The 12,551-nt window shown below is 32.9% G+C and overlaps 1 protein-coding gene across 1 annotated transcript; it reads right to left on the minus strand.

Annotated features, from left to right (window-relative positions):
• Nucleotides 1-2,070, minus strand: LOC121780649 (putative nuclease HARBI1). Its single transcript, XM_042178304.1, has 7 exons — nt 1,936-2,070; nt 1,791-1,860; nt 1,590-1,640; nt 1,018-1,383; nt 868-918; nt 568-793; nt 1-473 (listed from the first exon to the last, which is right to left on the minus strand). The coding sequence occupies exons 3-7, from the start codon at nt 1,614-1,616 to the stop codon at nt 1-3; spliced, it is 1,143 nt and encodes a 380-aa protein (XP_042034238.1). The 5' UTR covers nt 1,617-1,640; nt 1,791-1,860; nt 1,936-2,070.
• Between the last annotated feature and the right edge of the window lie 10,481 nt (nt 2,071-12,551).

The raw sequence follows: 12,551 nt of genomic DNA on the forward strand, positions 1-12,551 counted from the left end.
TCAAACTTGTCCATTATTTCTGTCTCCCCACATTTCCCTTGCAAGATCATCCCTTTTTTGGGTCCATAATGCAGATGGTTCCACGCTACTGATATTATCACCACACAACAAAGGATCGTTGGCAGGCTCATCATCAATATTAGCCTCATTAACCACCTCAGCCTCGACGGGATCAACTACCATTTCACCTCGTATGTAATTGTGTAGAAGAAAGCATGCGATGATGAGTCCAGTTTGAACATCTATGGGATAAAAGCTTGCTGACCTTAGGATTCCCCAACGCATCTTCAGCACCGCGAATGATCTTTCGATGACATTCCTCGCCTTGGAGTGTCTAAGGTTGAAAAGCTCTTCCGGTGTTTGGGGGGCTTGCCTTCCGACCCCCCATTCCTTGAGATGGTAGCGGACACCTTTGTACGGTGTCAAGAAACCTTCGGCATTTGGGTATGCTTGATCGCAGAGATAGTAGCATCCTGAAAAATGCAAGACATGTACTTTGTCAAAGTATAAAGGGGTGTAACAAGTTGTTAGTACGATGAATTTATTATAAAACCGTGCATACAATACCTTTGGGTACTTTCAGACCTAAAGGTCGGCTGACTGCATCCCTTAAGATCCTTGAATCGGCTGCCGAGCCTTCCCAACCAGGAAGGAGGTAAGTGAATCTGAGCTGGGGGTCACACACGGCTAGTGTATTGGTGGTGATGTGACCTTTTCGATTACGGTACCGGGGAACGTCGGCAATTGGGACACGCACATTGATGTAAGTCCCATCCAAAGCACCTAAGCAACCCTGCAAGCACATTTCAAACCACATTGATGCTCCGGATATCCAAAAATTCTGTAAGCATCTCAATGTGAACTTACCTTGAACCATTTCCATCTACGATCAATACAACCCTCATCTATTGGGATGGGCTTCACCAAAAAAAGATTGTGAAGCGTGAGAACTCCATGGAGTACAGTGTGGATATATTTGGAGACGATTTGAGATGATCGCATGAAATTGTGACCTACTATGCGGGATTTTTTGTGATGAGCAAGCACACACAGGAACATAGCCACTTGTTCTTCTACAGTCACTTGTCTCTGGTCTACTAGGCCTACCCGGTCACGGAGAATACGACATAGACGCCCAAAGGTATTCCTATCCATTCTCAAATTATCCACACAAGCTATGTCTGTCACACGCATAAGCCTATCTAGTTGACGCACATGATCCGGGATAGAATCTAGAACCACAGACTGACCTAGCCGATCCCACCGTTTACACTTGCGGTTTTGCGGGAAAATTAATGTGATCATCAAAGATATGAGAAGCATGTTAATTTGATGGTTCCGTATAATCTCTTCTAGCAAGAACACCACGGTGGTCAGGTTATTCTGTGGACATACAAGCAATTGCAAACAATTGGGATGGAAACAACATCTTGTCCAAATTATAAAACACAGAAGATAGCCTGCAATTACTTACCAAGGTGGAACACGTGCATACTGTCAACGTAATTGGATAACAAACACAACATATTCCACTCGATTCAAAACCTAATACCGATATCATAACCAATTAGGGAAACCTGATTTCATACCTTTCGGGAATCCTCGGCGTTACCCATTCAAAACGCACGCCGATTTCAGACCTACAGATTGTATATGAAACCGATTAGCAAAACGCTGCGACAATTCCTCCAAGCATTAACCGAAATAATGCAATTCACCATGAACCCAACAAACAATTGAGAACGAAATACACCAATTCATCCAAGCACTAACCGGAATAAAGTGCTCACCGCTGCAAAATTGAACGCGAATGAATGGAATTAATTCTGTCCGATTACAAGTTCCTCATCCTTTTTACCCCTGCAAAATTGAACGCCAATGAGGGAAATTGATTTACAAATATAGAAGGGTCTTTTGGGCATTCACATAACTCACCTTGAATTTTTCACAATCGGGAAACATTGCATACGGCCGTATCGGAGGTGAAAACCGCGATAGCCATATACACAAAAACGTGGGTGGTATCTCAATTACAACCGGGTCGGTGGTTGTACACCGGGTATTCGGGTAAGCTTATCAGGACAATCAAATACTATACACGCCCTAGATAAGAGGGCTTATCTTACCCTCTCCGGGCAATCAAACGAGCCCTAAATAAAGTGTATGTACCTAAACACTATAGTCTTACACATATTTTAATTGTCGAGGTTATTGGCACCTAATAAATGAGTGTTATAAATTTGAAAACAAAGTCCATTTATTAGGTATTAATATACTATCATAATATTATTATTGAAAATTTGAAAATATACTATATTTATGAAAACACTCATATTTAAAGTTAGACTTATCCTTTATCATATCAGTAAGTGGGTAAAAAGCACAACTCTGTAAACATATTATCACTAAGCTGAAAAAATTTGGTGACACTGCTCTCTTTTTCAATTTTAGTAAGAGTGTAGTTTTTTAATGAGAAATGGTTTTTAGACATAATGGCATTGCCATAATGGGGTTTAAATAGTAATTTTACACAATATTTAATTTAATTAAATATATGTTTTGCATATATACTATTTTACCCTTAGAGTATATAAAACCATGTCTTCTTTTCAATTATGGAATGTCTTAATAAGCTAAATTAACGCCTAACTCGTCTAATTACATTTCTAAACCAATTATTTCATTCGTTGACTCATTTGTTTTCTAACTATATTCCTCCATCAACAATTTTTCATTCTCTTCTTCTCTAGTTATAATTTTCAATCGAACAAATTTTCACTTTCTTCTTCTCCAATTATAATTCTCCATCAACAAATTATCTCTTAATCCAATTCGCTTAATAAAAAAAATATTATTTACATCATTTTTATCACATACAGATTACAAACACATTTGATCGATTTCGTGTTTCTTTCTATCTTAAAATTTTCTAAGTTAAGTATATTACAAATACATGTATCTGATTCATTATATCTGTATCTTTAAGAGTAGATTTCAATAAATATTTTTTTGCTCGGACATTTAATTTCTTGATTCTTAATTTTTGGAATGTTACAATCGAACTTAGATAAAAAAAAATAGATGTTTTTAACTCGTCTATTTAATATTTAAGTAGTGATTTAGAGACATAATGGCATTGCCATAATAGGGACTATTATGTTACCTATTATGTCATTTTTTATTATTTCTATATATTATTTTAAATATACATCTTGTACTAGACGTTCTTACCCTTTATCCATTATGATTATGTTTTTGGAAAACAAATTCAATCCATTATTACCACACTAATCTCTAGAGATTTGAATGCTGCATATATTAAACATTTTAATTTCAGATTTATTTCTTTATACGTCAATGTCTTTCAGCTGGTACTACTTTCTTTCTTTTTTTTACGTTAGTTGGTTTTCATTGGTAATATTCATATTTAACTTTTTATGTTCTTAATCATTTTTTATGAATGGTTTTTTATAACTAAAGTCCACTAAACTATTTATCTTTAACTAATTTTTCAAATCCCTTTAGTAATAAGCAATTTTAATAATTAATTTTACAATTTTAAAAATAAAAGGTGTTCTATAAACAATATAAAAAGGAAAAAATATATGTGCAGTGACAAGTGGTTTACCTAAAATTTACTTCTTTATGTTTTAAATATTTTATTTATTAACACATTAATATGTAGAGATTTCATTTTCACATATTCTAAATTTCTCTATACGTCAGTTTTTGAATCATTGTTTTCTATATTGGGTGTTTTTTGTTATATCTCTTATTATAATTTTATGTTATTTATTAGTATTTTATATAATTGTTTGATATGATTAAGGTTCAACATATTTATTTTATCATTAATTACCTCCTTTTAGTTACAAGTCATTTGACAATTAAATTTATGATTTTTAACATTAACAAAATAATTGAAGCTCGATCAAAAATAAAATTATTTACAAGCCATTTTGACAGTTAAATTTATAATTATAAATTTTATATTTAATATTTTTATGAATTGCATATTTTTTATTTTTACTTTTTACTTTCAAAATAAATTGATAATTATAAATTTTATATTTTTTATTTAGTCAAAATATCACTAATTGGGCGTTGACCGTCAATTTTTTACGGAACCGTAAAAAAGGATCAATTCGACGACAATTTCATCTATTTAGGACCTGATTTTCAAAAAGTGAATGTGTTTTACTAAATTTATATTTCGGTCATATGTTTATGACCACTTTTTACCTTTACTCTAAAAGCAACGGTATAGTTCTTAGCTAATTAACTATATTATGAAACAAATTAAAATTTGATATATCAGTACTAGTTAAGTAACAATTTGGATTGCAAAAATTTAATATTATTTATCTAAATTCGTTAATTTCCATAATTCAATTTCTTTAAGTTCTTATTGTTTCGAATGTTATAGTTGAACCTCGACAACAAAATCATACTTTATGTTTCTAACTAATCTATTTAATACTTCAAAATAATATATTATTTTCTTCTTTTCTTTATAAAATATTAGAGTTTTAAGCTCCATTCAGTATATCATTAAAAAAATTAAAGTTTAATAATAATAATAATAATTGAGTTTATAATTTTGATTTTAAGAATTTTATAATTTTTTATTATACTACTTCTTTCCATCCAAAAATTTTAATTTATTTAAATTTTTAATTTTTAGAACGTTGGAATCGAACTTTGATCAAATAAATAATCACAGGATATTTTCTCTTTTGCTTTATAAATAATTGAGTTATTAGCTCAATTCACTATATCATGAAATAAAATTAAGAAAATATGTATAACATATTAATACTAATTGGGTGTAGGTTTTTTATATCATACTCCATCCGTCCCACAAGAATATGCACTCTTTCCTTTTTAGTCCGTCCCACAAAAATATGCACTTTCTAATTTTAGAAAGTCTTTTATCTCTAATGAGGTGAGACTCATTCTCCACTAACAATACTTTAATTACTTTTCTCTCTACACCTCTCTTACTTTACCAATTTTACATTAAAACTCGTGTCGAATCCAAAGTGCATATTCCTTAGGGACGGATGGAGTGCTATTCTAAATTATTCAATTTTGAAATTTTAATTTATTCAAAATTTTAATTTTTGGAAAATTATTGTCGAACCTTAGTCAAAATAAATATAATGTGTTCTTAACTAATCTATTTAATATTTTAGAGCTATATATTAAATATCTTTTTTTAGAATTCATATTTCAATTCACTATGTCATGAAACAAGTAAAATTTTAATAGTATATTAATACTAATTGAATTTACTGTTTTAATTTTAAGTATTTTATAATATTAGTACTCTAGTTTGATTTTGAGTATTTATTTTTATGTTATTCATATGTAAAATATAATATACTATATTGAATTAATTTTACCGTTAGCTTCATTAGTCTTTATTATAGAAATTAGATCCCCCCTAATGATCATGCTAATTGATTTTATCCAAAAATAGCGTTTGGTTATATTTGTCCACATATAAAATATAATTATGGCATAGAGGCATAGGGGTGTTATGGCATGGAGACATTATGTCTCTAAAACATTTTTTTAAATATTTTAAGTTATATGATTCATATTTAATATTTTTCTTTATAAAAAATACCCATTCCGTCCCATAAAAATATGTGCACTTTCCATTTTCTTTGTCTCATAAAAATATGTGCATTCCATTTATCAATTTAATAATATAGGTATCATTATCCACTAACTTTATTTTAATTATCATTCTCATTCTCTCTCTTACTTTACCAATTTTATCTTAATTCTCGTCCCATATCTATTGCCCATATTTTTATGGGACGGAGGGAGTATTAGAGTTCTTAGTTCCACTATATTATAAAATAAATTAAAATTTGATATATGATGTGTTAATACTAATTGAGTTAACAGTTTTAATTTAATAATTTATAATTTTGATTTAAATTATTTAATTTTCAATTTCTTTAAATTCTTAATTTTTGAAACTTTATAGTCGAACCTAGATAAAAAAAAAACTCACGTGTTCTAACTCATCTATTTAATATTTTAAAGGTATATAGTTTATATTTCTAACACTTTGATAAAGTATAAGAGTTCTTAGCTCGACTCACTATAATATGCAACAAACTAAGATTACCACTATATGATACTCTCTGTATTTTTTTTTTGCCAAATTAAAATTCTCTATGTAAATCAAAATACGAATTCGATCAATTGCCTATATAGCTTCTAAAGCAGTTTTAATAAATATATTATTTTGTCCAACTTATAATTTCTTGATTCTTAGTTTTTTAATGTTCGGTCGAAACCTGATCAAAAAAATAATCACATGTTATTTAATATTTTAAGTTAATTAATATTTTTCTTTTCTAGAGTTCTTAGCTCAATTTATTATATTATAGAACAAATTAAAATTGGATATATGATGTGTTAATACTAATTGAGTTTACGATTTTAATTTTAATAATTTCATAGTTTTGATTTGAATTCTTTACTTTCCAAAATCTTAATTTCTTTAAATTCTTAGCTTTTTGGACAGACTTAATCTAGATAAAAAAGATTATTGCATGTTCGTAACTCAACTATTTAATATTTTAAAAATATATAGTTGATATTTTTATTTTTTTTATCATAACAATTTGATATGCGATATATTAAATCTAATTGAGGTTGTGATTTTGTTTTTAAGAATATTACAATTTTTATTATTTACTGCAAAGTTTAATTTATTTAAATTCTTAATATTTTATAATGTTACTAATGGACCTTGATAAAAAAGAATCACATGATTTTAAAGATACAGAGTTAATATTTTTCATTTCTTTATAAAATAGAGTTCTTAGCTTAATCCGGTATAAAATGTAAAAATTAAAATTTAATACTATATGATATATTAATACTAGTTGAATTTAAAATTTCGAGTTTAAAAATTTCATAATTTTATATTTACTTCTTTACTTTCCAAAATATTATATTCTATAAATTCTTATTTTTGAAACGTTATGACGAACCTCTATCAAATAACTTATCACATATTCTTAACTCGTTTACTTAATATTTAAACGCTACGTAGTCAATATTTTTTTTTACGAAATATAGTACTATTAGAGTTTAGCCTAATTCATCATGCAATAAGATATATTAATAATAATTGGGTTCATAATTTTAATTATAAGAGTTTCATAATTTTTATTTTTATTTTACTTTTTAAAATTTTAATTCTTTAAATTCTTAAAATTTTAAGTAAGGAGAAAGCTTGTCAAAAATTGTACTAGAATATATACCTATAAGAAAAGTATAAAGAAAAATAAATATAAAGAAAATTTTTTAAAAGTATGCGCTACATATCATTAAGTACTTGGATGTATAACAATTAACCATACTTAATTGAATTAACCCTTTAAATTAGACTATCCATAATAACATTATTAAGGATATATTAGTCACAATATAAAATAAAATTATGTCAATAAGTCATAGGGGTATTATGGCATAGAGACATTATGTCTCTAAATCACTACTCATTTTTAATATAATATATAAATTTTTAATATAAAGATATATAATTTTTTTTAACAAATGTCAACTTATAAGATAATGAGATTAATTTGCCACAATCTCATTAGGTGACTTATTAAATGAGTTGAACTTGTTGAACGGTCAAATGGATGGAGGTTGGCTTCCACACGACCGAGATCATGCTATTTTTTTTTTTAATCGATAAATGATATGGCGGTCAGCCTTAAGAAGCCGATAAACGTGGTTTAAAAAAAGTGCGGTTCCGATTGTAGTTAACAAATGTATTTTGCATGTAAATTAAAACAATAATTGTTTTAGAAAAATACAAAAGCAATACATAATACTACTACTAGCATAATTATGCATTGTATTTTCCTTATGCAATTCCATATGGGCCTCAGAAAATACTCCTTTTGTCAGATCTATTTTTTCCTTCTATATAATTTTCTTCCAACTTTCCATCACCCAAAAAAACTCCGATTTCAACATATTAATCCTACTATATTCAGCTCATTTTGCTCATTATAATTCTTTATTTAGAAAGAAAAATAAATATTTATAGAAACACAAGTTTGTTTTTTCGCTTGAGACAATTTCTGCAAATTATTTTCCAAAGAACATTTTATAATTTATACTGTTTGTGTGGTCATCTATAATTAATTGTGATTTTTTAAAAGTTTACGCAAGATAAACTATGGTGGTTTAGAATTTGGCATTCGTGATCGACATATTTTCAAGCCATATTTTCACTCAAATCAAATTATCATTTTGAAAAAGATGTACTAATGAAGGAGCCGTAACATGAAAGTGTGTGCTTATTAGTTTATGCTAAGAGCATCTCCAATTGCGGCGAGCGGGCCGGCTAGCCGATTTCCGGCGCTCGCCGGTCCGCTCGCCGAACCATTGGAACCGGCGAGCGCCATTTCGGCGAAAAATTGGCTAGCGCTGGCTGATTCGCGAGCGCTCGCCGGTCCGCTCGCCGCCATTGCAGGCTCAGGACCGGCGAGCGTTCGGCGAGCAAATTTAATTTTTTTTTTTATTTTTGAAACACTATATATACGCGATTTGCACGTCATTTTCATTCACACCACTTGTTTTAACGAGTACTCTCTCTATCTTAATTTCTGTACAAGATCAATAACGCAAAATGGAGAACAACAACGAAGGTACTCCAGTGACGAGCGGGTCTCAAACTCCCCCGGTACCCGTGGGAGGTGGATGGGGTCCGATGCCCGGGATGGCACCCGGGGGAGTATGCCGGGGGGTTTACCGGCTATGCCGGGGTAGACACCCGGGATGCAGATGATGTCGTGAGGGGTACCGGCGATGCAGGGGACGCCGCGGGGGGTACCGGCGACTCAGGGGACGCCCGGGGGGGAAACGTCTATCCTCCCAGTTTTGATTTTTTGACTAATTCTTCACACACATCGACCCCAACGGAGGCGCAGTTCACGCAATATGAGACTTTCTCCTTAGAGGAGTTGGGGTTTGATCTTCTCGCTGTTCCGGAAACTCCCGTTCAAACGGGGGGAGTAGGGCGGGGTCGGGGCCCCGCAAAGAAGAAGGGCAAGGGGAAGGACAAGAGGGTCGGCCAGCAGCGGCGGTTCCCGCTAGGGTTGGCAAATCGTGCGGATTGGGTCGTTATCGGGTCAATCTGATAACGACCCAACCCAATAAGGCCTAACCCGAACTCGACCTGTTAAAGAAACTGTAAATCCGAACACGAACCCGACCTGCTACCTTCAAATCCGAACACGACCCACACCCGACACGAACCCGTTATCGACACGATATAATATGGGTTGACACGACACGATAACGACCCGAACCCGATATTAAACGATTAAAACATGATATTACATGATTAAACCTTATTTTTTAACCTAATTTACACGATTAAAATTCATTTTACACTATTTAAACCTAATTTACAAGAAATTAAAAATTAAATTAATATACATATTTTTAAAATAATATTATTATTTCTTAATGGGTTATCTATATCCGACCCGCATCCAACCTGCACCCAACCCGAAATTATCGGGTTCTTAATGGGTCAACCCGATAAGGACACTGACCCAATAAGACTTGACCCCAACCCAATAATTTCGTGCGGATTCGTGTCGGATTATCGTGTCGTGTCAAAAATTATCAGCCCTAGTTCCCACGACCTCCCCGAGGATGTGAAGGAACTCCCGTCCCCGCCATCGTTCGCTCGCCGAACTCGCCCGGTTGGTCAAAGGCGGGCGCAACGGGAGGCGGGGGGGGGGGGGGGGGGGGGGGGGGGCGCCGGGGGGGTCCCAGGAGGTACAGTCGGCATCCCCCCTTGGCCAGTCGAAAGAGGATCTCAAATTCTTCTTGCGTCAACAAACGCGCTCTCAGATGGCCAAGACGTTAGCCGAATGGCGGACGGCGACGGACCCCGAGGAGAAGAGTTTCCTTCACGCAATGCTCATGAGCATGCGTGACGATTTGAAGACCGGGGGGCACCGGGGGTTCCGGCGGATACGAAGGCGGCGGCGACGGTGACGGTGGCGAGGGGGGCGACGGAGACGAGGAGTGAGGCGGAGGTCGTGTTTTTTTTAAATAATGTAATTTTTTTTAAATTAATGTATTTTTTTATTGTAATTTATTTTTAAATTAATGTATTTTTTTATTGTACTTTTTTTAAATTTAAATAATATTATTGAATTTTCCCGTATCTGTGTCGTACATTTAATTCCGTATTTTGTGTGATTGTCAATTATTTGTTTTATATAATTAGGAGTGATGTGGCTAGACTATTGTTGGGCTATTGCTGAGCTATTTGCTTGTCCTGATGATGTGGCAAGAGGATTTTTAGTGCTGATGATGTGGCAAGAGGAGTTTGTGGCTGGACTATTGTTGGGCGAAAGCCACTGGAGATGCCCTGATTATTTTTGGTAATTTATTTTAGGCAATAGTATTTTAGTAATAAATTGATTTGGCAGCTACGAGGGTAATTTAGTACATATTAATAGTACTTACTAAAATTAGCGGTTACACTGTAATAGGAGCTGTAGTAATTATTTTCAATCTAAAATTTGTGATATATCAACCGATTTACTTTCATTCTCAAAATTTCCCAATGGCTGATTCTCATCCATCCATCCATCCATCCATACAAGTTACACATTTTTTGGAAATCACAACATTTTTTCCGAATTTCAAGCATTTGAATTACACCCAAAGTTTGATTTCATATGTATGGAATGGGATTGACCATCCTTATTCCTTATAAAAATGCATCGTTATTATCACAAACTTTGAAATATTATGTTGAAAGTGCAATTTCCAATAAAATCCAAATAAAGTCGTGTCCGCCCTAACAAAGAAACAAGAAAGAAATCCAAGATATGTGGATAAAATGTCTAAGTGTCACCACCAAATTCAATATCACTACACCACACCACACCATTTTTGTTACTATTATACTCATTCATCTAACTGCTAATCTCCAAAATATAAAAGAGTAAATGTCAAAATTAGTCCTAAACATATAGCCAGAATACGAATTTGGTCCAAAATATTCACTTTTTAAAAATCGGGTCCATAACATTTGAAATCGTTATCGAAGTGGTCCTAATCTCCAAAATATAAAAGAGTAAAGGTCAAAATTGGTCCTAAACATATAGTCAGAATAAGAATTTGATTCAAAATATTCACTTTTTAAAAATCGGGTTCAGAACATTTGAAATCGTTATCGAAGTAGTCCTAAACATTTGAAATCGTTATCGAAGTGGTCATTTTCCGTCAAAAACTAACGATCAACGCCTAATTAATGATTTTTTAAACTTAATTAATATACTAATGCATAATTAATTAAATAAAATTAAATATAAATTTAATAAAATGCTAAGAAATTCCAAAATCGACCACAAACATCTCTATACGTAAGGCAACACCGCGGCGGAAAATTAAAGGGAAGAGAGATTGAATTGTTGAGCAGCGGCGGACAGTTAAGGTTCCAAAAATTGATTAGAGAAAGATATGAATTTTAGTAAGATTGATAAGAAGGAGGGAGAGAAGAGAGGGCATTGATGGTTGAGCTGGGAGACGGAGAGAGGATGACAATGGGTTGGACCGAGGCAAGAGCAGCGGCGATGAGGTCATGGAGCAGCAATACTGCTAGACTGACAACGAGCAGGCAGAGGCGACGAAAGCGAAACCATCTTCCGGCAACAGCGACCGCGTCGGTGGAGATAACAATGCCAGACCGCCGACAAAGAAAATTGAGAGAGAGATGAGGAGGACCGAAAGGAATGGGGGTTGATGGCGACAACAATGGTGGTCGGCGACGGTTTTGATCTCAGACAGCAGCAATGCGGAGAAACACACGATGACGATGATTTGTGGAGGAGCGAGCAGAGAGAGAAAGACGCGATGACGTTGAGCGCCGGAGAGAAGAAGAGAGAGATTCCGATTTAGGAAGAACGAATGAGAGATGGAAGAGAAGGAAGAAGAGGGAGAAATAGTCGATTTTGGAATTTCTTAGCATTTTATTAATTTTATATTTAATTTTGTTTAATTAGTTATGCATTAGTATATTAATTAAGTTATGCATTAGTATATTAATTTTAGGATCACTTCGATAACGATTTCAAATGTTCTGGACCCGATTTTCAAAAAGTGAATATTTTAGACTAAATTTGTATTCTAACTATATATTTAGGACCAATTTTAATATTTACTCGATATAAAAATACCGTACCATTTATATAGGGAGTATTTATCAACACATGGAGTACATATTTTTGAAAACTTCGAGTTGAAATGTTCACATTATTTGCAACCCATTTTTTTAAGAATAAATGATGTAAATTTCTCTCGCAAACCCCTCATAAAACATAAATCAAATACATGGAAAGGAGAAAATAGAAACGTTGTAAATAACAATATTTCACCCCATTAAGTAATCAAAGAATGAGAAATGAAGGAAAATAGCTGTAAATATTGAATTTGGTAGCTATGAATGCGTTAATCAGCCTAAAAAAGAAAGGAAAAAG

This window comes from Salvia splendens, chromosome 1, assembly GCF_004379255.2.
Source record: "Salvia splendens isolate huo1 chromosome 1, SspV2, whole genome shotgun sequence".
NCBI lineage: Eukaryota > Viridiplantae > Streptophyta > Magnoliopsida > Lamiales > Lamiaceae > Salvia > Salvia splendens.

Coding starts and splice junctions, on each gene's coding strand:
- LOC121780649 (XM_042178304.1), bottom strand. CDS start 1,616: ATGGGTAACGCCGAGGATTCCCGAAAG. Junction 1,384..1,589: donor ACGCCGAGGATTCCCGAAAG/GTATGAAATCAG, acceptor GTATGTCCACAG/AATAACCTGACCACCGTGGT. Junction 919..1,017: donor ATCACAAAAAATCCCGCATA/GTAGGTCACAAT, acceptor TTTTTGGTGAAG/CCCATCCCAATAGATGAGGG.